Below are 25,830 nucleotides of genomic sequence, written 5' to 3' on the forward strand. Positions count from 1 at the left end.
CTTATGTCTAGGCCCAACTTCTGTAGTAGGAGTCTGGTACCTTCTGTTTTTTATGTTTCGGCTATTTTCTTCACTCTGGGAATCCGTTACAACATTTGCATTAATTCTGTACCTGTCTCTTCTTTTCTTAGTTATTTAGATTACATGGAAATCCATTGTCCATTTCTCAAAGATGGTGAAAAGAAGAAAACAGGATGCAGACTGTATGTAAATTTATGTAGATTAATATACACTAAAGGCATCTTTTTTCTCTGCCTTCTATAACTATACTAGGTAAATAAGAGACATAGGTGATCATTAATGGCTGAATTAATAAAAACTTAAAGCATAATTGCCAGGTATGCTACATCATAGGGTTTTAGGGAAGGTAGAAAAAAAGATAAGGTGTTTAAACCAGTTTTTCTCACACTTTAAACATGCATAGGAAACATCTGGGGAGTTTGTTAAAATGCAGGCTTCTGATTCAGTAAGTCTGGGTTGGGGGTGGCCCAAGATTCTGCATTTCTGATAAGCTCCCAGGTGATTCAGATGCTGCTGGTCTGTGGACCTCACTTTGAATAGCAAGAATGTAAAGCACTTACCTTGTTGCCTGGCACATAGTAAGAAGTTGATCAATGTTACTAATTGACACCGGATAATTTGTGAGTCAAGATGACCCTCTACCAGCAAATATCTTCACCATATCTGAAAACTGTTTTTATTGGGTAACATCTTTTAAAAAGTGAATATTTCTGGAGGACTAATAAATGTGAATTGGTTTAATCAGATTGCTGGCTTCCAAACTGTCAGAAATTAGCATTAAAGGATTTAGAAGTTTCTTTTTTTGCCAGCTTTACTGAAGTGTAGTTTAAAAAAAGAATTATTGATTTTTAGAGAGAGAGGAAGGGAGAGGGGGAGAGAGAGAAACATCAGTGTGAGAGCTGAACATCAGCTGCTTCCTCCACACCCCCTGCTGGGGATCAAGCCTGCAACCCAGGCATGTGCCCTGACTGGGAATTGAACCAGCAACCTTTTGGTACACAGGATGATGCCCAACCAACTAAGCCACACTGGCCAGGGCTAGAGTATAATTTATATACAATAAAATTCACCATTTAAATTTTGCTGAGTTTTGACTAATGGGAAACAGTTGTGTAACCATTTTCACAATAATGATGTAGAGCATTTCCATCACCCCCAATAATTCCCTCATGCCCCTACACAGTCTGGAAAAGAAATTAAAAAATAAAAATATATTTGTCATTCCACTTATTTAAGCATTCATTGCTTGCTTCTTGCACATGCCCTGACTGGGGATTGAACCTACACCCCTGGTGTATTGGGATGACGCTCCAACCAACCACACCGCCTGGCCAGGGATAGACTAGAAATTTTAATGGGGAGGAAGAGGAAAGTGATTTTGGAATTAGAGTGGAGGAAGACCAATAAGTTCTAGTTGACTCAGTTTTGTCTGAGAAACGAGATCACAACCCCCCATGTGTCGTCCTCACCTCAAGAATGCTTTGATCTTAAAATCCTAGCTGATAGAGGTGTTTTATACCTTGTTAATTTAGAGTGACTCACTTGTCCCAGTTTGCCTAGAACTTTCCTAGTTTTAGCACTCAAATTTCCATGTCCAGAGAAATCTCAGGTCCCAGAGAAACCAGGATGGTTGGTCACCCTAACTTGTGATGTTTATGCCATTGTTTCTAAGCCTGAGGTTGCCATCACATTGTAAAGTCATTTCTCATGTAAGTACATAGGCACTCAATAAATGAGTGAATGGGTGGACACACCAGATAAACCCCAGTAGTAGGTGGCTGCAGATTCCTGGCCAGAACAGGAGACCTGGGTTCTGATTCCACCTCTGCCAAATGTGATCCTGAGAAACTGGTCTCTTACTCTAGGTCTGTTCATCTGTGTCCACTGTAACACAGGAGACCTGTATCATTTCTGTCTCTGACACTGGTACTATACTACCTATATACGGGGTTATGTGCTGATGTCACTTCCACTCAGCTTTTTCTCTCTCTTCCTTGCCCTTCATATGTATGGTAAATGAATAAATTATAAAAGGGCAGGTTGATAATGGACTGCTGATGGACCAGGCTTATGCAGAGTGCTTCTGTAAAGCAATAGTGTTTGGACCTTGAACCAAGCAGCTGTGTTTGCAAGTTGAAGAATCAAGTCTCTGTCTTCAGTTAAGTGTAATTCCCTGATTTGTTCTTTGGGAGGAAGAATGGTGGGCAGAGGGAGCCTGCTGTTTAGACATTTTTCTAGGTGGGTTGTGGGGGTACCCTGGAAAATAAGAATTTATAAGCTGCTTATCTATTGATATTTCTGAAGGCAGATATTTCCTGCTGAGCTAGTGCCCAGGAAACATTATCTCAAGGTCTTATTCAGTATCCTAGCACAAGGATTAAAATGAGAAATACCAGGACTTGGGCTGGAACCTATGGCTGACTTAGGATCAGGAAGCTGCCTTCTGTTCCTGATTCTGCCACACATTGTCTGAGGAACTATGGGCATATTTGTAACCTCTCTGAGCCTCAGTGTTTGCCTCTCTTTTTTTTTTTAATATGTCTTTATTGATTTCAGAGAGAGGAAGGAAGAGGGAGAGAGAGATAGAAACATCAATGACGAGAGAATCATTATTGATTGGCTGTCTCCTGCACACCCCCGACAGGATTGAGCCCACAACTGGGGATCGAGCCCGCAACCTGGGCATGTGCCCTGACCAGGAATTGAACCATAATCTGGATCCTAGGTTGATGCTCAACTGCTGAGCCATGCCCGGTTGGGCTAATTTTCTTTTTAATGGAGTATCTGCATTGCCTACCTCACAGGGTGGTGTGATTCAATGTGATAATACAGGTGGGAGTTCAATGAAACTGATGTCTACACAAATGTCAGGTGTTAGATTACTAACTTTAGTTTTTAGATCTGTGTGATGGGGTCTGATTCATGGGGGGAAGAAAGTGGAGAGGAATTTGGGTGTTTTGTCTGCTTAGTTCCTTAAGTAATGTAATTGATACCCCCTGACTCTCAATAAGACAGGAAGGGTAGGTTTGAGGGAGGTACTGATCCTTTGTTAGGAAGATGCTTAAGCCCCCCTTCTTCCTTGACAAATTCTTGACTTTTTGGAAAAGTTTGTCCTTGGCTATAAATTCCACTCCTGCTCTCATTTCCAAATTTTTGGGACAGCTAAGGCCAACCAGATACCCTTTCCTACCTAGGGGTCCTTTTTTGTGACTGTCTCCTTTCTGGGCTTCAGGCCTGTGAAGGGTTAAGCGAACCACACCCTCAGCAGGAACAGCCTCGGACTTTGTGCTGAGCAGCCATCTCTGGCTTCTGGTTTGACTGACACAAGGAGCCCTGGCTAGAGGAAGCAGCACAGAGGAAGGTCAGAAGAGAACACTGGCAAGAGGAGGGCAGCTTCTTTCCTGGCCTCTCTGACACCATGGACAGCTCCTATTAACAAAGGCACCTCTCCACCTTTGTGCCGGGCATCCTATGCCCCTTCCTGTTGAACTGGGATTTCACCCACCATTCTCCAGGAGACAGTGAAGTTACACCCTAGTTCCAGTGTTGGGTGAGTCTAGCCTTAACCTGTCACTGCTCCTCTTTTTACATCTTGGGGAACTCATCTGGGAGCTGCTTCCTTTTCCCCTTCCCTACCTCCAGCCATATTTCCACTTCCCTCAAATCCAAATTCAAAGAAGATGCCTTCTCCCAGCCCTGCTTCTGCTTCACACCCTTCCTTGCCAAGTTACTTAACCACGTAACTTTTTTTTTAAACCTGGAAAATGTGGGATAAAAATAGTATGTAGTTCATGGGGATATTGTAAGCATCGAAGGAATATATGTAAAGTGTTTAGAGCCCTACCTGGTCCATGGTAGCCGCTAGAGGCTGTTGTTACCGGTATTCCTATTGCTCCCTTTGTTGTGTCCTTCCAGGAAATGACAGTGCTTTCTTTTCCTGGAGCTTGGGGAAAGCAGAGTGAAGGGAGAAGGCAGACTGTGTCCCCTTCTTGCACCACTTTCCATTCCTGCTTCCTTCCCATCCCCCATGCAGGTTCAGCTGTGCAGGAGAGGAGGAGGTTATGGCTCTTTTATTCCTGTAGGGAGTGGCATTGACTATTGTACTAATAATTCTATCCGGTACCTGGCCCCTCCACCTGCTCAGTCCCACAGGAAAAACTGAGGAGGGCTGGGCTTCCTCCTTAGGGAGCACCTACTATGTGCCTACTACATGGGGCCAAGGCAGTAGGCCAAGGCTCCCTGTTTCTCCAACTCTGCTCCTCCTTGCTCATTTCCATCTGCTACTAAAAATCTGGGTGTGTCCCTCAGGGGCAAAGTCTAGGCCAGGTTATAGGAATTTTTATAAAAGCTGGAAGTAGAAAAATAGGGACAGAAGTGTACACATATGCACAGGTCCTGAGCTTTGGGGAAACAAAGCTCACTTTGATTTTTGGGGGGCATTCCAATCTTTTATGGAGGAACTCCTGCCGCTGTCCTCAAACTCATAACCTTGTCTTGTCTCTATTTAAAAAATGAATCTCACTGTAGCAATGAGAGGAGAGGAGAGACCTTTGGAAGAACCTTTGAAATGGGCTTGGGTGGGTTGGGTGACTGAAATCAGGGCTGTGGGAGGTAAGGAGTTGAGAAGGAGAACTGGGGACAATGGTCAGGGAGTCTAGACCCTGGCCAGGGCCTTAGTGCAGGAGGGAGAGAACTCGTGATGCCTGGCTGTGGCACAAAGCTTTGCTTATCTTGTCCTCCCCAACCCTCTTTCGAGCACAATTGTGCTTCCCCAGCTGCTGTCTGTGGTGCCTTTCTTACCCTGCTATCTGTGGTCCTGTCCCATACCTGCCCTGTCCCCACCAACCCTGACCTGGGGAGCAGAGGATTCCCCCACCTCCTGCCTAGTTTTATGAGGCCACCCACAGTTATCATGGGCTAGTCCAGAGGCCTTTCCTAAGTCGGGGACTCTCTCTAGGGCTGCGACTTGGGGGGAAGAAGGCTCTCTTAGGCCCTTCTGCTTTATTCCTCTCAAAACACTGGTTTCGCAAGCTGAGCAGACATTAACAAACCGCCCCCCTTACTCCCAGGATCAGTAGCCCCTCTGGACATGACCCTCCTGGAAGGTTCCGTAGGGGTGGAGGACCTTGTGCTCCTGGAACCCCTGGAGGAAGCGTCTTTGCTCAAGAACCTCCAGCTGCGCTATGAGAACAAAGAGGTTTATGTGAGTGCATATGGGTGTCCCTGACTGGGTGTGTGGCTAGAGAGTTCACAGGCTCCCACTCCTTCAACCCCCTCATTTCCTTCACCTTCTTCCCTGGCTCCAGACCTACATTGGGAGTGTGTTGGTTTCCGTGAATCCCTACCAACAGCTCCCTATCTACGGCCCAGAGGTCATTGCCAAATATCAGGACTGTACCTTCTATGAGCTGAAGCCCCATATGTGAGTAGAGGGACCAAGGGAAGGTGACAGATGTTCCTGCTGATGTTCCTAATTTCCTCTATCCTTTCTCCCGAAGGAGGTTCTCTAGCTGCCCTTTCCTCCCCTGGTCTTCTATAGGCCCCTTCCTAGGCCTGTCACTTGCCTCAGAATTAGAGGGTGAATGACTTTGGAGGCTGGGGATCAAGAGAAAGATGGTGTTTTGGACTGGCCCCACATTAGCCATTGCCCGCTTTCTTCCCCCAAGCTATGCGTTGGCAAACGTGGCGTACCAGTCCCTGAGGTTCCGGGACCGGGACCAGTGCATCCTCATCACAGGCGAGAGTGGAGCCGGGAAGACTGGTGAGGCACCTGGGGGGGGGGGGGTGAAGCTGGGGACTCACCACTGGAACTACTCGCTGTCTCTTTCCAAGCCAGGCCTAGTCCCGCCCCTCCCCCGCCCCCCAAATATCCCTCTTGGTTTTTCTGACTCAAGGGTCTAAAGTGCTGGAATGAGGGAAGTTAAGGAGGGTGGTGTGGGGATCCACATGAGGGTTTCTCTTGCACAGAGGCCAGTAAGCTGGTGATGTCTTATGTGGCAGCTGTCTGTGGGCAAGGGGAGCAGGTGGACTCTGTGAAGGAGCAGCTGCTTCAGTCAAACCCAGTGCTGGAGGGTGAGAATGCCAGGCCCTGCCCTCTGTGCCCCCCACCCTGTCACCCCAGATTCACTTAGCCCTAGACCCTCTTCCCCATTGTTCCACAACCACTGTTCTCATTCAGCCTGAAAAATCTGAGATTGGCCCAATGGCTGGAAGGCTCCCTCCTTTCCCTTCTCTACAGTCCCTCTTCTCCCCTCAGCCACCTCACTGCCCCTCTCCTCATCTCTGCAGCTTTTGGCAATGCCAAGACCATTCGTAACAACAACTCCTCTCGCTTTGTGAGTGAACATCTCCCCGGTCTGGGAGGAGAGGGTGTGGGGGCTTGAGAGGGAGGAATGTGTCACAGACCCTTCCTGGACAGGCTGGTGCCAAGAGGAGCAAGCAAAGTCTCTCTCTTTCTCTGAAGGGGAAATACATGGATATTGAGTTTGACTTCAAGGGATCCCCCCTCGGTGGTGTCATCACAAACTGTACGTGTCTCCCATTCCACTTACCGCCTTCTTCCACCTGCCCCACAGTGTCCCTTTCTGCTAATCTGCTACTGTAGGTAGGAGGAATATTAAACTACCAGACTTCCCAACCACTAGGAACATCAGGGATGAGGGCAGAATTAGAAGGAAGCCGAGGCATCTCCCAGACCCTCAAGACATTATTTTCTAATTCTCTGCCAGATCTGCTTGAGAAATCCCGGGTGGTGAAGCAGCTCAAAGGAGAAAGGAACTTCCACATCTTCTATCAGCTACTGGCTGGAGCAGATGCGCAGCTGCTAAGTATGCACCTGCCCCTCCCTGCATTCCTCATCTGATCTCAACCACCACTGTTGGGAACAAATCCTGTGACCTGTGTTCTCTTCTTTTTCTGGGGTTCTATTGCTAGGAATAAGCTCTCTTGCCTCTTTACTGCTTGTATCCCTCTGTCCTGCCTGAGTTCCTTTTTTCCATGCTAGCTTAAAAAAATGGAACACTCATTTCCATCTACCATCCTTTCCTATCTTCAACTAAAGGGATGTTATTGATAGTTTAGGAAATTAAGCAGGATGTTGCAAGTGTTCAAGAACTTTCGCTGAGCTTTAGTTGAGGTGGTTCTGGGTCTACATCTACCTCACCCAGGATCCTGTCCTTGATTTCCTCTTCTTAGATAGTTCTGCGTAGGTTTCATTCATTCATCAAACGTCTCTTGAACACTTACTGTGATCGAACACTGTGCTAACCTCTAGGGATATAGTGTTGAGTAAGACATGAATCTTGTCCCTGAAGAACTTACAGTCTCCTAGGGATGGCAGATGTGTGAACAGATACACTGCAATACACTCCAGTAGGCCTGTGCAGATGGCCATAGGAGCAGAAGGCATGGGGCATGCTGCCTTGTCCTAGGGAAGAGCCCATCCCAGCTTGAATGCTGTACTGGCCTGAGGTGGCTCTGGGAGGGCATCACCACAGGGTCTGGTGAGACTGAAGGCCCTGCCAGAGTTTGCCTCCCAGTTCCCCTGCTAGCTGTGAGCACTGTGGGTATCTGGCCCCTGAGAACCTGTCCCTTTGGTTACTGATTAGTCTATGCTGGACTTGTGCCTATTTTCTTTCTCCCTCTGGGAGATCTCTATGGTTCAGGTGCCCCCACAGGTCTCATCCTCCCTCCTGGCTTAATAGTCTTGGTTGTGTTAAATTTGTCTGAATCATAGGCACTAGTGTTTTGTTCTGGCTGATTCTGTCACTCATTGGTTTAAATTGAGTCCAGGCGGGGCCTCCCTAGTGTCATTATCCCAGGGCCTTTCTGACTCATTCTCTGTTCAGATGTTCCTTTTTAGCAAGCTTTGGTTTCAAAATTGTGTCTTGGGAGAAGCTGCCATTAAATTCTAGTTTGAGAGATATCACTGAATCTCAGATCATTTGAATAATAGATAATTGATATCTCTAAAGCGCCACAGTTAACCCACTCCTTCCCATCTCAGTTAAATAGCTTTGACCATTCCCTTGATTCATTTATTAAACAGAAAAAAGTTCCTGCATGCCAGCCAGGTTTGGAGAATATGAGGTGACAAACACAGTCCCACACACAAGTTGTTCATTTGTGAGAGAGAGAAAAAACAAAACCCCGTGCATAATAGGGGCCGGGATAGAGATTCGCCACAGGGGAGCACAAGAGAGCCATTCGACTCAGCCTCTTAACACCAGAGAAAACCTTCCAGAAGAGGGATCGGGGTTGGGGAACATAGTACCTGCCACTCTCAGTGCTTAGTGAACAAATAAGAACAAATAATGGATGCACCAGCAAGGGTGAGAGGTTAGGGCTGGGGAGGGTGGGAGATATGTGCTCACCCTTTTTTCCTTACCTTCATCCTGCCAGAGCCACAGAGGCCAGAGAGTGTGGAGGGTTTGTTTGCTTTTATTGTTCAGAACCCTGACAGTGGGGAGAAGAGTAAAATGAAGCTTTTCTTTCATAAAAGTTAGGAGAAAACCCCAATAATTACAAATACCTAAACCCTGAATACCACTTAAAAATTTAGTCTATTATAGGAATTAATGATCCCAAAACAAAGGAGGCAAGGGAAGAAACTGAAAAATAGCTTCTTTGAATAAATGAGCGAACAACCTACGGCTAGGGCTGTGAGGGTCAAGGCTGGAGGGCTCTAGAGAGCCCGTGTACTAATTCTCTTCCCTCACACTGGCCCTTTCAGAGGCCCTGAAGCTCGAGCGGGATATAAGTGGCTATGCCTATCTGAGCCGGGAAGTATCCAGAGTGGATGGCATGGATGACGCCTCCAACTTCAAGGCTGTGCAGGTGGGTGCCCAGGGTGGGGTAGGCTTGGGCTCTGAGGCTATCCCCTGAGCCTGGACTCTGGCTTTGAGAAGGGAGGCATTGGACTGGCACCACAGTTCAGCTTCTGATATCTGCTTTCTCCCTAAGAGTGCAATGACTGTGATTGGGTTCTCGGAGGAGGAAATCCGATGGGTGCTAGAGGTGACGGCGTTGGTGCTGAAGCTGGGGAATGTGGAGCTGTCAGATGAGTTCCAGGCCAATGGAACACCAGCAAGTGGCATCCGTGATGGGAGAGGTCTGCACCCTCTGCTGAAGTCCCCACCCAGCTTCCTGAATCTCCTGTTGTCCTTTCACCATCTCTAGCCTAATTAACTTCACTTTGATTTAGTCCCACTCAGCCCGCTCCTGAGTTCTTCCCCAAACATACTCATTGAGAACTCCCAGTAAGGCATATTGGAATGAGGTTTTGAAGCTTGATAGATGTCAGTTCTAAGACCTTTCTGAGTCTCAGCTGATTTTCGCAAAATGGAGACAATTACACCTATTTTAGGAGATTCTCATATTAATGTGGATAATGCATGAAAAGTTTCCAGATCTCCTTTTCCTCCCCCCAGCCCCCAGACCTTCTTCATGGCCATATTCTGAACTGGCTGCAAGGACTTCGCCAGCAAGGGCCAGGGACACCGGTCTCCTAGCAATTTCACTTATCAACCCTTCCTCCCTTCCCTGGGAGAAAGCCCTTTCCCAGGCCATGTTGTATTTTCTCATCACCCCAGGTGTTCAGGAGATTGAGAAAATGGTGGGTTTGAATGCAAAAGAACTAGAGAGAGCTTTGTGTTCAAGGACCATGGAAACTGCTAAAGAAAAGGTGGTCACTGCACTGAATGTCATTCAGGTGAGGGGCCCTATGGAAGGGGCTGATTCTGAGTCTGTTCTGTGGCTGCCACACTAACCAGCTCGACCCTGCCCCGTAGGCTCAGTATGCTCGGGATGCTCTGGCTAAGAACATCTATAGCCGTCTCTTCAACTGGATAGTGAACCGAATCAATGAGAGTATCAAGGTGAGAGATCGCCCTCCTCCCCTGCCTGCCTCACTTCTCTTGCTCTGGTCGTCAGCCCCATACTTTGGGTTCTGAGATGAACAGAGTAAGGGCAATGAGGAGTAGTCTAGTTTCTTCTAACAGTGTGTGGTTGTGGAAACATCAGTTTTTTGGTTTGACTATCTGGATAGGCTACTTACCAGCTGTGAGGACTTTCAATTTTACAAAGATCCTGAGCCTCAGTTTCCTGATTTAGAAAATGGGACATTAATACCTACCTGCTTCTCAGGTTTAATGAGAGTCAGATAAAATTATGTACATGGCTACCATATAACCAACAATTTCATTCCTAGGTATATATCCAAGCAAATTGAAAACAGATATACATGAATGTTCAGAGAGGCATTATTCTTAATAGCCAAAAAGTGGAAACAACCCAGATGTCCATCAACTGCTGAGTGGCTAAATAAAATGTGGTATATTCATACAATGGGATATTAACTTGGCCATAAAAAGGAATAAAATAAACATGGATGAACCTTGCAAACATGTTGAGTGAAGGAAGCCAGACACAAAAGGCCACATTTTGAATGACTCCATTTATTTGAAATGTTCAGAATCGGCATGGGATGTTACCAGGGGCTGGGGGTGGGAGGGAGAGGGGAGTGGCAGCGACTGCTAATAGGAACAGGTACAAGCTTGCTTTTGTGGGGATGATGAAAATGTTCTGGAATTAGGGAGTGTTGACAGTTGTACACCTTCTGAATATACTTTAAAAACCCACTGAATTGTATACCTTTAAAGTGTAAATTTAATCAAATGTGAATTAGATCAAAATAGAGCTATTATTTAAAAATTATGTACATGAAAATACCATCAATTTAGAAACTATTACTGCAGGGCAGTGGGGTAAAATGGGATTTGAATCTAGGATTGGTAAATGCTTAGCCATTTTGAAATTTGATTTTTTCATTTGCAAAATGGGAATAATCATACCTTGGGTTATGATATGATTAATGAAGTAAGAACATAGAATTTTTGGTAAAATGCTCAACAAATTAAGAGATGGTTATTTTCCTGAGAGGATTTCAGTGTCTTTCTACCTTGTACCATGGGAGCGCCACCCTGGACCTTATTTGCATCTTCCTTTACCTCCTTTCCCCCCCTTTGCTGGTCCTGTAGCCTATAGAAGAGGAAGGAGAGTAAAATCACAGTTACTTTCCAGCTTGGTCAGGCTCACCCGAGTTCTGTTTGCCCCTTGCTCCAATCAGCTCCATCACATCCACTGCAGAAGGGCCTGTCCTCATATTTATCTGTTCCTCCTCTTCAGGTGGGCACTGGGGAGAAGAAGGTGGTAATGGGGGTCCTGGATATCTATGGCTTTGAAATACTGGAGGTAAGACAACTTTGCCCAACTGCAGTATCCTGCTTCCCTAGGGTTAAGGAGGGATGGGCTCTACCCGGAATGTGAGAGAGGGGAGGTAGGGCCGAAAGGAAGGAAGCATCTTGGGCTGAGCTGGTCTTTCTCTTTAACCTGTTTACTTTCCATTAGGATAATAGCTTTGAGCAATTTGTGATCAACTACTGCAACGAGAAGCTACAGCAGGTGTTCATAGAGCTAACACTGAAAGAGGAGCAGGAGGAATATAAGAGAGAGGTAAACTAAGCCTTCTCCCCACTTTCCCTCAATTAAATGACTTCTAGGCACATGCCAGATCTTTCTTCATCCTTGATCACAGTTCCTCACCCTCCCACTCCAGGCCAGGCAAGGAAGGGGGCGGATTGATAGAAGGGTGTGTGTGGTAGGGGAGACATGACAAGAGTGAAGTGACAGCTGTGCTTGGCCTATGGCATTCTGTGAGCCAGATTTAGAAGGGACGTTTCTCCTGGGCTTCGCACTCTACCACATCCCTTCCTGTGCTTTTCTCTCACTCCTCAGAATCCTGTGTCTCCTCCAGCCCTGGCTGATGTTGCCTTTCCCTCTTGTGGCACCCTGATCCTAGACTTTCTCACCGGAAGTGCCCCATGGCTCAGAATTTCCACACTCCTTACCCTGTTCAGCGAAAACCCCTGTTCTCTGTGGCGAAGTGTTAGAACAGCTCTCTGATTGAGCTAATTCCCTCCAAAGTGTGAATGGCTGAGTCTCACTCATCAAAATCCCCCCAGGGATGCTCCCTGTGAGCTCTCAGGAGTCTATTATGGCAGAACTTGAGGCACTGTGGTAACTGTATGGAGAAGTTTTTTAAAGTATTTTGTATGTTTTTATTTTAAAATTTTATTTATTTATTTTTAGAGAGAGGAAGGGAGAGGGGAAAAGAGAGAGAGAGATTTGGTTGTTTCACTTATTTATGCTTTCACTGGTTGATTCTGGTATGTGCCCTGACTGGGGATCAAACCTGCAACCTTGGTGTATGGGGATGATGCTGTAACCTACTGAGCTACCAGGGCTTATTTAAAAATTTTAAATGATTAAATAGATAATACACTCCCATGCTTCAAAATTCAAAAAGCTTAAAAAGCTGTATAAAAAAGGCCTCTCTCCTACACATCCCCACCTTCCTCGACCTCCTTCCCATCTTTAGGCACCTGAAGTGGTCCTCTTTCCAGAGGTCTTTGATGTGTAATCAAATAAGTCTATAAATATATTTTCCCACAACATTTATTCATGTAGCAATGAATATACTCTCTTCTACACCTTGCTTTCATAAGTCAACAAGAGATCTTTCTGTATCAGTATATAAATATGCTTTTTTACAGCTACATAGGATTATAATAATGTCATAATTCATTTAATCAGTCAAGGAAGGCATTTTTGGAATGAAGTAGGAGGGCAACTTAATTCCACTCTGCATTCCCTGAAGACCTGTGAGGGAGGAGGGAGAGAGAGGCTTGTGTTCCCCAGTCATACCTGGGAATGGCCTAAATTGCAACCTCTGGCCCTTGGATGCGATCAGGAGCTATCCTGTCTGCAGGGCTGATGCCCAGCAAATCCCTAAAGCAGAGAAAGATTGTCTTTGGGTTTTCTGTACTATACTTGCTTTAAAAAAAAAAAAAAAGTATATAGTCCCAAAGTATCATGTGGATCAGTGGTCTAGCTGTGGTCCTGGATTAGCATCCCCTGTGAACATGTTAGAATGCACATTCCCAGGCCCTGTCCCAGACCTGTTGAATCAGAAACTTGGAGAACAGGAGCAGAAATCTGTGCTTTAATAACCTGTTCAGGTAGCTGCGATGCACACTGAAAACTGAGAATCACTGGTGTAGGCCTTTGAAGATGTATCAAATTAGCTTTGTTATTTGATGATAAACTTACGTATGTGCTTTTGTTCTGTAGTTTGTTGCCAGAGTGGTGTGGCCCTTTGCTCTTCCATATACTCAAGGATCCTTCCCCACCCCCAGAGTGGGGAAGGATTCTTCACCCAATCTTCACCCAGGAGCTTACACTTCCCTTTCTACCCTACAGCACCTACAGGGCTCTCTACATTGACTCCCCCTCACTGCTGCTCTGTGTCTTCCCATGTGCCTCTCTGCCCACACCACAAATTCTCCATCAACCTTGGAGGAATGGGGATGTAAATAGAAACCACACCAAGACCCCTCTGAACTATAGGGCTTTCTGCTGGTTCTTTGTGGGATGGGTGAAAGGGAGCCTGGGTCTGGTGGCGGTCTTTGGAGACTTGTCTTGGACCTGCTCCCTGTAATTTTTTACGTCTCCCTTTGCCAGGGCATACCGTGGAAAAAGGTGGACTACTTTGATAATGGTATTATCTGTAACCTCATCGAGCATGTGAGTTACCCTTCTTTTATCTTCTGGACCTCCCCTGAATATCCTTCCCCTGTCTTCTCATCCCCCTCCCCTCACCCCACTTGGTAAGGATGGTAAAAAGGGCAAAGGATGAGTGGGCAGAGGATGTGGACATCTTGGAGGACCAGGTCTAGGTTGGGCTGATATTGTTCCCCTGGCCAGAATCAGCAAGGTATCCTGGCAATGCTGGATGAGGAGTGCCTGCGGCCTGGGGTGGTCAGCGATTCCACCTTCCTAGCGAAGCTGAACCAGCTCTTCTCCAAGCATAGTCACTATGAGAGCAAAGTCACCCAGAACGCCCAGCGCCGGTATGACCACACCATGGGTCTCAGCTGCTTCCGCATCTGCCACTATGCGGGCAAGGTGATATGGATGGGCTGTAGGGTCAAGACTAGGGCCTGAGCACACGCTGAAGGCAATGGGAAAGGAATTGGGGGGAGATGAGGACTTGGAATACTTCACAATGAGACTGGGAGGGCCAAGTGCTGGGACAAGGTCATGGGCTATCCAGACCAATAGTTGTTCTTCTACAGGTGACATATAACGTGAACAGCTTCATTGATAAGAATAACGATCTACTGTTCCGGGACCTGTCCCAGGCCATGTGGAAGGCCAAGCACCCCCTCCTTCACTCCTTGTTCCCTGAGGGTGATCCGAAGCAGGCATCTCTCAAACGCCCCCCGACTGCTGGGGCCCAGTTTAAGAGTTCTGTGGCCATACTCATGAAGAACCTATATTCCAAGAACCCCAACTACATCAGGTGACATACTGGGCACACAGGGGAACATGCTCCATGCGTGATAGCATGTGCATGGTTCATGCACTGTAGAATATGTCTGTGGGGTGGGGGGGTCTCTGGAATAAGGATATCAGAGGCCCTTTCCTCATGGAAAACAGAACCAGATGAGTCACCGAGAGTCCTGTAGCGGGGAGAGCATCAGATTCGGGCAGGGGCCATACTATAGCGAATAAAACTGGAAAGGCCAGTGTGTCCACTTCCTCTGAAATTTTTCACTTAAGGGGAATGTGTGCAGAATTGGGGTGTAGAGACCAGGCTGGGTCACACTGGCAAAGGTGACGCTCCTGAAGCCTGCACCTTGCCCTGCCTCCCACTAGGTGTATAAAGCCCAACGAGCATCAACAGCGAGGTCAGTTCTCCTGGGAGCTGGTGGCAACCCAGGCTCGGTACCTGGGGCTGCTGGAGAATGTGCGGGTGCGACGGGCTGGCTATGCCTTCCGCCAGGCCTACAGGTCCTTTCTGGAAAGGTACCGATTGCTGAGCCGGAGCACTTGGCCTCACTGGAATGGGGGAGACCGGTAAGACACAGTGGGGCGTGAGGAAGGGCAGTGCAGGGAACATCTGTGGGGGAAGAGACTCTGAAGTCTTCTTGTTCAAGCCCTGAACTCCTCCCAGGGTGAAAGGGATTAGGGGAAAGGTGGAGAGGAGCCTCCCTGCGTTGCCTTCTGGCAGCTTTCCCCTTTGCTCTTGTAGGGAAGGGGTCGAGAAGATCATGGGGGAGCTGACCACCTGCACCTCAGAGGAGGTGACCTTTGGGAAGACAAAGATCTTCATTAAAAGCCCCAAGACTGTGAGTTGGAGCGTGTACTTTTACTTGGTGGAGGTGGAAGGTGGAAGAGTTGGAGAGCTCATCTGAATGAGAGGCTGGGTGGGGAAGGGAGCATGTATAACCTGGAATGGATAGTGGGCGAGGAGGTCTCCTCTCTGCAGGGACTGAATCCTTGGGTTCCTACCCTGTGTGAGAGCCCTGGGAGTCAGGTGTGCTGCATGGCCCGCTCTAAGTGCTTCCACTTGAATAGGACTCCTTGCGGGCCTGGGTGATGTGCCACTCATGTTGGAGTTTCCAAATCCTTGCATAGTACATGCTACAGAGTTAGAGTTCAGTAGAAGCTTGTTAAATGAATTAATAAATAAATGAATGAACTAAGACAAAGGAATGATCAAATAAAACACTGGCTGGGAAGACTCTGATGCTGTGGGGTACAGGAAGAGAAAGCACTGCTCCCCTAGGACAGCTTCTCTGTTCTACCCTTTCACCTCTCCACAGCTTTTCTACCTGGAAGAGCAGAGGCGCCTTAAAATCCATCAGCTGGCCACACTCATACAGAAGATATACCGAGGCTGGCGCTGCCGTACCCACTACCAGCAGATGCGCAAGAGTCAGATCCTCATTTCCTCTTGGTTTCGGGGCAACATGGTATCATGTCCCATCCCCTCACTCTAATAGGAGAGTGGAAAGTGGGAGAGGTGGTTCAGGAGGTGGACTTTTTCTAACAGGCCTATTGTTTTCTACAGCAAAAGAAACGCTATGGAAAGATGAAGGCATCAGTATTGTTGATCCAGGCTTTTGTGAGAGGATGGAAGGTAATGGAAAAGGGGAGATGGGTTTCCTCCCCATGTGTGGTTCTCTACACACATGTGGTTCCTTCCACACATGATTCCTTCTGGATTGTCCCAGCTGCTGGGGGGAAGTAGCAGAAAGCAAGTCCTGCTTCAATCTTGGACATACCTCTGTGCAATCGCATGTCTGTGTCCGGGGGTTTCTGGGTCTGTTCCATGTATGTCTGGGAGTATGGCTGCGTGCTGGGAAGATTAGTTTATATAAGGGGCTCTGCCTTCGGCTTTGAGTGTCCTCATAGCCAACTTGTCTGACTTGACTCTCTCCAGCTAGTCTCAGCTCTTTATCTTACTCTGTTCTTTGTGTGGTTGCAAAAGAGTAGAATCTCTTCTAGGTTTTTCTTTTGTTTTCTGGGTCTAACTATCTTTACTTTGGCTCCTTTCTTGTATGTCTCTGCCAGGCCCGCAAGAATTATCGAAAATACTTCCGGTCAGGGGCTGCGCTCACCGTGGCAGGTTTCATCTACAAGAGCCTAGTAAGTGGTGGGTGTTGAGGGTGGGAGTGGGGGTTTGAGGATGGAAGGACAGGTTTGAAAGAGAAAGATGTGGGGTTTGAGAAGAGGTGACTCAAAGCTTTCCCCCAAAGAGCTTCCTTAATCTGCATGTCTTGGAGCCCAAGGACAGAATCAGAGCACATTTGGGGTTGAGTGGACACTGTAGGCAACCCTGTGGTAGGAAGGGGTCCCAGCACACCCAAGAAGAGACTGGGGCTGGATGGTTAACAATTGAATAGCTGAGCCTCATTGAAGACCAGAGTGAGGACACATAGGGTTAGTGAATCCAACCTTCCAATGTCCATTCCAGGGTGAAAGTGGATAGGAATTATATTTTCCTCCTGTCTCTTCTGAAACTATAGCAGGCAAATCTGAAATTAAGTATCAGGAAGAATCTTAATTCTGGAGGACTCAGGTCAGAGTGGGCAGGAAGAAGCCGGGACCAGGCCTGGACATTCAGATTATGGCAGTTTCCAGCATGAGGAAAACAGACAGAGAAGGGTGATAGATAGATAGTGATGGTGCTTCTGAGAAGTGTCAGAGGGAAACCAGATAGGGAGGGAGCAGCATCTCCAGTGAACTTGGGGAAAGGCCAGAGGATAGGAGAAAGAACAGAGTCTTAGAGGATTGTGGAAAATTGGAGCTGCCCTTCACTGGTTTGATTTTTGACAATTATTAGGACTGTTACTAACTGTAATCATTCAGACACAAGACACATTCATTGGAGCTCTTCTTTATTGTCGGAGAGGGAGGAATGGGGGCTCTAGTCTTTTCCATTGCCTCCCTGAACATTCATGTTCCCTTCTCCCCCCTCCTTGGGAAAGCTCCATTTTCCTAGGCCTCCTCAGTGGCCAGGCCTCTCCTTAGCTGGCTCCACAGTGTCTGCCTTCTCTGGTTCCCTGCTCTCTTACAGCATAGCTGCATTCCTGAGACCTGAAAACTGGTTTTGCTCTTATCTTGTGACTTGCCCTCTTCCACCTTTTCTTTCTTTTTGTTCTTTTATTTTTTATTTATTTCTTTTTTCTTCTTCCACCTCTTTTTCCACCTGTATATTATCAGATATCTGCTGAATGTCACCTCAGGAGCTGTTGGGTTTCAATCAGGATTTCACTAAGTCCCACCTTCACTGAGTACAGTCCCGGCATCAGTGAGTACAGAAGAGTGCACTCAGGGAACCACTGGGACCGATTCCCCCAGTGTTTCTGACTAGTCTGTATTTTGCGATTGCCTTGATTATAACTGATATTAATACTAGTACTAATACCTACTATTTCTTGAACACTTAACTATGCACTAAGCCCTTTACATGCATTAACTCTAATGCTATCAACAACCCTAAGAGGTAGGCCATTTTGTAGGTAAAAACTAAGGCCCAGAGAGGCTGAATAACTTGCTAGGAGTCCCACAGTGGGTAAATGGTAGAGCTAGGATATAAACTTTTTGGCTCCAGAGTTTTAACCACTGCCTAAAACTGCCTACCCACCTCCCAATAGAGGCCTGGGCAACCCAGGCATACACGGCCCTGGATGGACCTGGGGATAGGAGGGCTGCATAGGGAAAGGCAGAACTTTCTCAACCTAAAAAAATAAAAAATGAAAAGAAAACCCTCAGAGGCTCCACATCAATTGGAACATGGGGGATTGTGGGAGATGCTTAGGAATATTTATTGAGTTAAATCAAACCAGACCAAGGACCAGAGACTCCAGGGTGATGAGACCAAGTCTGCTAGGTCTTTGTAGTGGGAGATGCAAAGAGCTTGGATAGTCCTAGACCAATATACTGTGTGTGTTGTGCTTTTTTTCTATTTTAATTTTTTAAACCTAATGTCTTAGAAAAAAGTTTTCATTAAAATCCCAAAAATTTGAAGTGCTCAAGATCAAGTCATTTTCTGTATCTTCAATAATTCTTTCCCATAAATGAAAAGGGCGCTGAGTGCTCCCTGAAATATAGAGGCTCACAAGTCCTGGTTCTAGATTGGGGGAAACTGGACAGTCAGATGCTATGGGTGAAACTTGACTGGATCCTGAACAAGAAAAATAAAAACATAGATGAAAAGAACATTTTTAGAAGTTTATAAAGGACATTAGGAGAAATTTGAGTATGCATTGCTACTGGATGAGCCTGTGTCCTTACCACAGCCAACAAGGCCCTTCAGGATCTGTCCTTGACCAACTGTCTCTCTGATCTTCTCTCCTCTTACTCAATTTAGTTCAGTCACACTGGCTTTCTTTTCTTTCTGTTTCTGGAATATACTACTACTCATTCCTGTCTAGGGCCTGCTTTTTGCATCAAAGTATATATAATGAACTGGCATTGCATTATATATATTTATTTGCTTGTGGGAGGCCTCTCTCCCCACCCCCAGTAGAATGTAACCTCAGTGAGAATAAAGACTTTGCTCCCTCTGTTCACTGCTGTGTCCTTATACCTAGAACAGTGCCAGGCACAGAGCAGGCACTCAATACATGTTGAATGGTGAAAACACTCAAGACCTGGGGGACTAACTCCCAAAGACTCACTGTCTAGAGAGAGAGATTTCCTTGCAAGTAATGGTAGTATATAAACAGAAGTATAGACAAATGCTAGGGGCTCCAAAGAAAGGAGAGGCCCCTCTGAGCCAGGGAGTTGGGAGGCTTTGAATGGCATCTGAAAGGATGGGTGAATCTGGGCTGGCAGTGTTGAACTGAGAGCGGCATGAGCTGAGGCACAACGTGGTAGTGCATGGGCTGGGCAAAGGGCGTGATGAGGAGTTCTGTCTGGTTGGTGTGCCAGGGTAATCCAGGGGATCCTAGGACGAGGTGGGGCTCTAAGTAAAAAAAGACTTTGAATGCCTGGCTGAGATGTTGGGCTTGACTGATCAGAGAGGAGGGGAGGTTTGGTACCTTTCCACTAACTAGCGCAGACAGCAACAGCCAGCTATAGGCAACTGAGCTGAGAGAATAGAGCCTACAGGAGCCAAATATTGAGGCCAGTTTTCATATTGGTTCCTCTCACCTCACTTCCCTGGGTAGCAGGTCTCTGCTTGGAACTAATCCTTTTCTCCCTTCAAACTCCCATCATGCTCTTTTGCCCAGCCTCAGGCCTACAAGTCATGCTGAAAGAGATCCAGGAGATGACACCCTTCGGTGTCCTCAGCTCCAGTCTTCTCATCTCCATTCATTGTTTCTCACTCTAGGTGGCCTTCCTCTGTTTAAGTGGCAGGATCTGGGTGTGAGTTTGCCTGTGTGGCGGGGGTCTGCCTTCTCATCATTGCACTCTCAATTCCCCTGCTTCCAACCTAGGCACAGAAATTCCTACTGGGGCTAAAGAACAATTTGCCTTCTACCAATATCTTGGACAAAAACTGGCCAGCTGCCCCTTACAAGTACTTCAACACAGCTAATCGGGAGCTGCAGCAGCTCTTCCACCAATGGAAGGTGAGTAGGACCCACTCCTCTCAGTTGTCTTTTTTATCTCCTCCTTCTGATTTTCCTCTTCTTCCTCCCTCTTCTACTCTTTTTCTCTTTAAAAAAAAATTGTGGTAGTCCTGGCCGGTGTGGCTCAGTTATTTGAGCGTCTTTCCATGCACCGAAGGGTTGCTGGTTTGATTCCCTGTCTGGGCACATGCCCAGGTGCCGCGGTCCAGCCACGGCAGGAATCAGGGGTCCCAAAGGTGGGCAAGGCGTCAGCCCTGGGAGACAGTAGACTACACGACTTGGAGGTGGTGTGACACTGTTCCACTTTATTGATATTTTACACAATCTTTTTATACTTTCTTTTTTGGCTACGATTACATTTTTTTGGTTAGCAAGCAAGAAATATTCATAGGTTAAACAATACAAGTTTCGATTTCATTGGAATGGAACAATCTTGACTTTTATTTCTTAGGACATAGGACAGGAAAAATCAGTGACCTATAAAGTGATAGACCTGGCTTTGTCTGCAGCAGCAATATATTGGCTTGTGAGACAGATATCTTATATAATATCTACCTGGAGTTCCTACTGACCTTTCTTGTGGTTATATTTTAACTACGGACCTATTCATAAGCTATTATATTCTTTTTGCCATTTTCTTCTAAGAAAAGAGTACCTTTTGCCCTGGCTATTGATTAACTGCTTAAGAATGTTTTTCTTTTGTTCCTTAGAACGTAAACACCAAGGGGGACCTTGCCTTGCCAATTGTTCCATGAAAGTCAAACTACTGTAGGGAACATGTACTCCATTTACATTAACTATTCTCATACCATCATCATTGGAAACACTAATTTTGCAATCACAGGCGGGGGCACTTGAGTATAGGCTGCCTGTATGAGCTCAGCTTTCCCTAATCTTCCATAAATTCCTTACTGGGGGCGTCAGGGGGAATTTTCCTAGCTACTTCTAATAACAATTTATTAAAACACCCGGCACATGTGGTAGTGGCTGGACTTGGGGATATCGGGATTTCTTCAGAAGTGAGAACATCGTTTACCATTCCCAGGTTAGTCAGTAATCTTATGGCCCTAAATCCCCCTCCAAGGAGGAGGAGAACTATTCCCATTAATCCAGTTATTCCCACCCATATGCCACGTCGTCTTCCCAGAAGACGCCTTCCTTGAAGCTTCCTCTCCACATCCGGACCTTGTCAGATGACATGGCACCCAGGTTTCCAGCTCTATCCCTGGTCAGGGTTCATGAGGGAGGCAGCCAATCGATGTTTCTCTCTCACATCAATGTTTTTTTTCTCTTTCTCTCTCTCTACTTCTTCCTTCTTCTCTCTCTAAAATCAATAAAAAATATTAAAAAAAATAAAAATAAATTGTAGTAAAACATACATAAGAAAACACACCGTTTTAATAATTTTGAAGTATACCGTTTGGTGGCATTTGAGCACATTCACATTGTTGTGCAATCATCACCACCACCCACCTTTTTCATCTTTCCAAACTGAACCTCTGTACCCAGGTAGCAATAACTCCCCGTTCCCCCCTCCCACCACCTACTTTCTGTCTCTAGGACTTTGACTAGAGTCATACAATGCTTAACGAAGCAGCTATGTTTGAGAAGTGCATCGTTAGGCAACTGTGTCGTGCGAACATCAGAGTGCACTCCACGCAAACCTGCATGGTATATACTGCTGCTCACCGAGGCCGGATGGTACAGCCTCTTGCTTCCAGCCTACAAGGCCGTACAGCGCATTACTGTACAAAAAACAGGAGATGAAGTCAAGCACGTGAGAAAATGATGCAATCAAGGGGTGTGATAAACACGAGATATATGAGGCTGCTGCTGGTGTAACGTGACATACTGTATAGCAAAGTTTTTTAAAATATAAGCTGAATGCTCTGTAAAATAGTGATTAAAATTATAGTATAGTAAATACATAAACCAGTTACATGGTCATTTTTTACCATTATCAAGCATTATGTACATAGTTGTATGTGCTACCCTTTTATATGACTGTCAGTGCAGTAGGCTTGTTCATACCAGCATCACCACAAACACATGAGTAATGCATGTGCTACAACATTACCACGGCTACAGTGTCACAAGGTGATAGGAATTTTTCAGTTCCATGGTACACGCAGTACGTTGTTGACTGAAATGTTGTTATGTGGCGCATAACTGTACTTTAGGTACCTCATATAAGTGGAATCATACAATATCTGTCCTTTTTGTGTCTGAGTTATTTCACTTAGCACAGTATTCTTCTCTTCAGGAAATACTTATTCAGCTGTCTGGGACTAGGCCTTCTGCTGTGTGCTGGGCATACTGCCCTCATTGGACTTGTATTTGATTGTTTCCACCCCCTCCCCCAGCATCGCTCAGTGCCCATCCTCCCCCGATGCCTCTCCAGCCCCTGCCCTCTCTGAAGTACCTGTCCTTTTCCCTCTGTCTCTCTTCTTCAGCCCCTCGCCTTCCACATCTCAGTGTTCTCTCTACTTCCCTTCCCAGCCCTGCCCTCTTCCTCCATGATCATAGCTTCTGCTCCAACCCACTCACAGTGCAAGAAATTCCGGGATCAGCTGTCCCCAAAGCAGATAGAGATCCTGAGGGAGAAGCTCTGTGCCAGCGAACTGTTCAAGGGCAAGAAGGCTGCATACCCCCAGAGGTGAGAGCCTCTCAGACCCTGCACAATTTCATCGAGAGCAAAGAGAATATTCCCCAGGTGGTATGGAGCAGTGGGTCTCAAACTTGAGTGTGCATCAGAATCACCGCAAGCTTGATAAAACCCAGATGGCTGCATTCCTACCCCCTCAGATTTTCTGATTCAGCAGGTCTGGGGTGGGTCTCAAGAATTTACCTTTCCAACAGGTTTAACCCCAGGGGATACTGATATTGGTTCTGGACCATGCTGCGAGAACCGAGATAGAGAGTGTGGTGGAGGGCTGGGAGAGGGCACTGGAGGACTAAGATGGGGACTCAGTGGGGGGAGGTGCAGGGCTTCGGGGTCAGTGGTACGGACTTTGTCTGCACTGCATACTTCTTGTGTGTCCTCAGTGTTCCCATTCCATTCCGCGGTGACTACATTGGGCTGCAAGGGAACCCCAAGCTGCAAAAGCTGACGAGCAGGGAGGAAGGGCCTGTTCTGATGGCAGAGACTGTGAGGAAGGTCAATCGTGGTAATGGCAAGGTGAAGGCCAGCATCCTGAACGCCTCCCCCACAGCCTGATCCAGAGCCTAGGATGGTAGCTGGAAGGGTGAGGGTTGATCCCATCTTTCATTACCCTTTCCTGTTCTGTCCCTAGACTTCCTCTCGAATTCTGCTCCTGACCAAGAGGCATGTGATTCTCACAGATGCCAAGAAGTCCCAGGCCAAAACGGTCATTGGGCTGGAAAGTGTGGCCGGGGTGTCGGTCACCAGCTTCAAGGATGGGCTGTTTTGCTTGCATCTGAGTGAGGTATCAGAGCTGGTTGGGGGCAGGGCTTCCCACTGGAGAAGGTAGTGGGCATCACAGGCCTGTAGGTGATGGGGACCAAACCTCTTACTCTGGGCCTTTGATGTCTCTCAGGCTGCTCCTGAGGAGAAGAAAATGAATCCCTTCCCTGCTTTTTTTTTTTCCCTTCCTAAGATATCATCAGTGGGTTCCAAGGGGGACTTCCTGTTGGTCAGTGAGCATGTGGTTGAACTGCTGACCAAAATGTACCGAGCTGTGCTGGATACCACACAGAAGGAGCTTCCAATCACCATTACTGAGCAGTAAGGCCATGAGCTGGGGCTGAGGGACAATTGGGGCAGATGATGGAGCTGTTGGTCATTGTGACCCAGAGAACTTGTGCAGTCAGAGAGTGAAGCATACTGGGTCAGGGTAGGGCTTGGAGGATCTTCTTAGTCTCTCCACCCAAATTCTCTGGAGTCTTGAGTCTTCCTACCAGGGTGGGGGGTGGAGGGAGTGGGGATGTATTTGCCTCAAGAAGGGGAGGGGAAACCATCATGAAAATATGGGTGTAGGGGATGAGGGCACTAGCTTTGCCTTTTTGTCTGTTCCCCCTCCAGGTTCTCAGTGAGGTTCAAGGAGAAAAATGTGGCTGTCAAGGTCATCCAGGGGCCTCGGGGTGATGGGAATGGCAAGCTGAGCTGCAAAAAGAAGGGGAGTCATAGCCTGGAAGTGACTGTATAGTGAGGAGGTGGGGGCCTAATGTGGAAATGCCAATTTCTTAGACCAGCACCAGCCCCACCCACCCACCTTTGTGGGAGGATCTCATCTCCATCCCTGTGATCGTGGGGTGGTGCTTGAAGACTGAAGAACCCTTGAAGAGGAACTTTCTTTTCCCAAACCATCCCAGTCCTTTCTCCAAACCCTCCCACCCTCAGCCTCTGCCCACTAATAAAACAAGTGACTTCCCGAAGGTTTGGTCTGTGTGGGTGAGTCACTGTTCCCATCTTCTCACCAGCTTGTACTTAGACCCCCTCCCCCTCCCCACTCCCTTTCCCCGCCCTCAGGCTCCTTGGAGCCCACTAACTCAGATAATAAGAATGGAAAAGAAGGGAAATTGTCTCTGGGTCCTTGACCGGCTGAGCTCTGGGGTGGGGGGGTTGGAGAGCCTGGGGCAGGGGCAGGGCAGTCAGGGATGGGACTGAGGTCGCAGGTGGCCAATGGACTGATTCATTAAGTATGTCCCTGGAGGGAAGAAGTGAGGATCCCTGTTTTGGCGAAAACTGGGAACCTTTGGAGATTCAGCCTGAAAAGAGGCCCAAGGATGAAGGGCTCATGTAAGCTGAGGTGAGCTGGGGAATGCAGGGACCCAGGAGCTCCAGCACCCCCTCCATCCCCAAGCTCAGCACTGGGCTCATCATACCTGCCCCACCCTGGCACCCCCTTCCTTTCCAAAGACCAGAAATACCAGGCTGCTGCCAACAGTTGTCTTGCTAATCACTATCTGCAGCTGGGGCCTGCAGCTGGTGGCATTTGACAGGGAGGCTCCCCCACCCGGATTCTCCCATCCTTATGACTGACCCCGCTCCTCTTGTCTTCATTTATTTCCCCTGTGTCATCGTCCTTATTTTTTTCTCGGTTTCTAACTGTCTCATACCATCTCATTGTCCCCGTTTCTGTGGGCTCTGACTAATATTAATATCTAATCTTTTGTACAGTGCTTTAAATACTCCCCCCCCCCCACACACACACACACTGTGTATTTCCTCATAGACTGTCTAGTCTCAGCCTCTCCCACCCCAATGTCTACCTTTAGGGAAGAAACAGCTCCTATATTTGCTATAAAATTTAGATCTGTGCTCTGTGAGTGTGCAGACGGCTGTCTGTGTTTCTTGTCTCTGGATGTCTCCCCTTCCTTTCACAGTCTCTACCTTTCCTGCCTCTTCCCTGCTCCACCCCTGAGCTCACTGCGCCTTGAGGCTGGGGTCTCCCTCCACCCCTCTCCCATCCATCTGCAGGCTGCTCACGGCCCCAGGTAATGATGCTGCGGAAGACCTGATTAACTTCTCTTCTTGCCTGCAGATTAATCCTGCTGTCTGAGCACAAGCTCTGTGTTCTGGCACAACCTGCACTGAGCTGAGATAGGACCTAGGGTAAGGGGCTGGAGTTGCTGTGGGGGGCTGTGTCCTGAACGGGGGTACCTCAGGCTCTGGCCGGTCTTCTGCCACCCCACCAGCTCCTTCCATCCTTGACTTCTCAGAATCAGACCGAGGAGATCCCCTCTGACTGAGAGGGGGTGGTGACCAGAGCCTGACCTCCCCTCCTCTCCACCTCATCTCCTGCTCCCAGGGCTCAAATTGTCACTTTTCCAGTGAAGTGTCTGGTCATTTTCAGAGGCAATT

At 47.3% G+C, this 25,830-nt stretch overlaps 1 protein-coding gene across 1 annotated transcript; it reads left to right on the forward strand.

Moving 5' to 3' along the window:
- The first annotated feature begins 5,090 nt into the window (after positions 1-5,090).
- Positions 5,091-24,399, forward strand: MYO1A (myosin IA). The gene is made up of 27 exons (XM_081130823.1): positions 5,091-5,224; positions 5,328-5,443; positions 5,688-5,782; positions 5,989-6,093; positions 6,310-6,356; positions 6,485-6,548; positions 6,750-6,848; positions 8,753-8,856; positions 8,983-9,130; positions 9,612-9,730; positions 9,810-9,896; positions 11,206-11,271; positions 11,428-11,532; positions 13,600-13,662; positions 13,843-14,043; positions 14,214-14,440; positions 14,797-14,997; positions 15,173-15,269; positions 15,747-15,896; positions 15,995-16,063; positions 16,498-16,572; positions 19,872-20,006; positions 22,556-22,662; positions 23,052-23,184; positions 23,300-23,452; positions 23,624-23,751; positions 24,049-24,399. The coding sequence occupies exons 1-27, from the start codon at positions 5,111-5,113 to the stop codon at positions 24,170-24,172; spliced, it is 3,132 nt and encodes a 1,043-aa protein (XP_080986949.1). The 5' UTR covers positions 5,091-5,110; the 3' UTR covers positions 24,173-24,399.
- Positions 24,400-25,830: the final 1,431 nt, after the last annotated feature.

The sequence above is a fragment of the Miniopterus schreibersii genome (assembly GCF_964146895.1).
Source record: "Miniopterus schreibersii genome assembly, chromosome: 2".
Classification (NCBI taxonomy): Eukaryota; Metazoa; Chordata; class Mammalia; order Chiroptera; family Miniopteridae; genus Miniopterus; species Miniopterus schreibersii.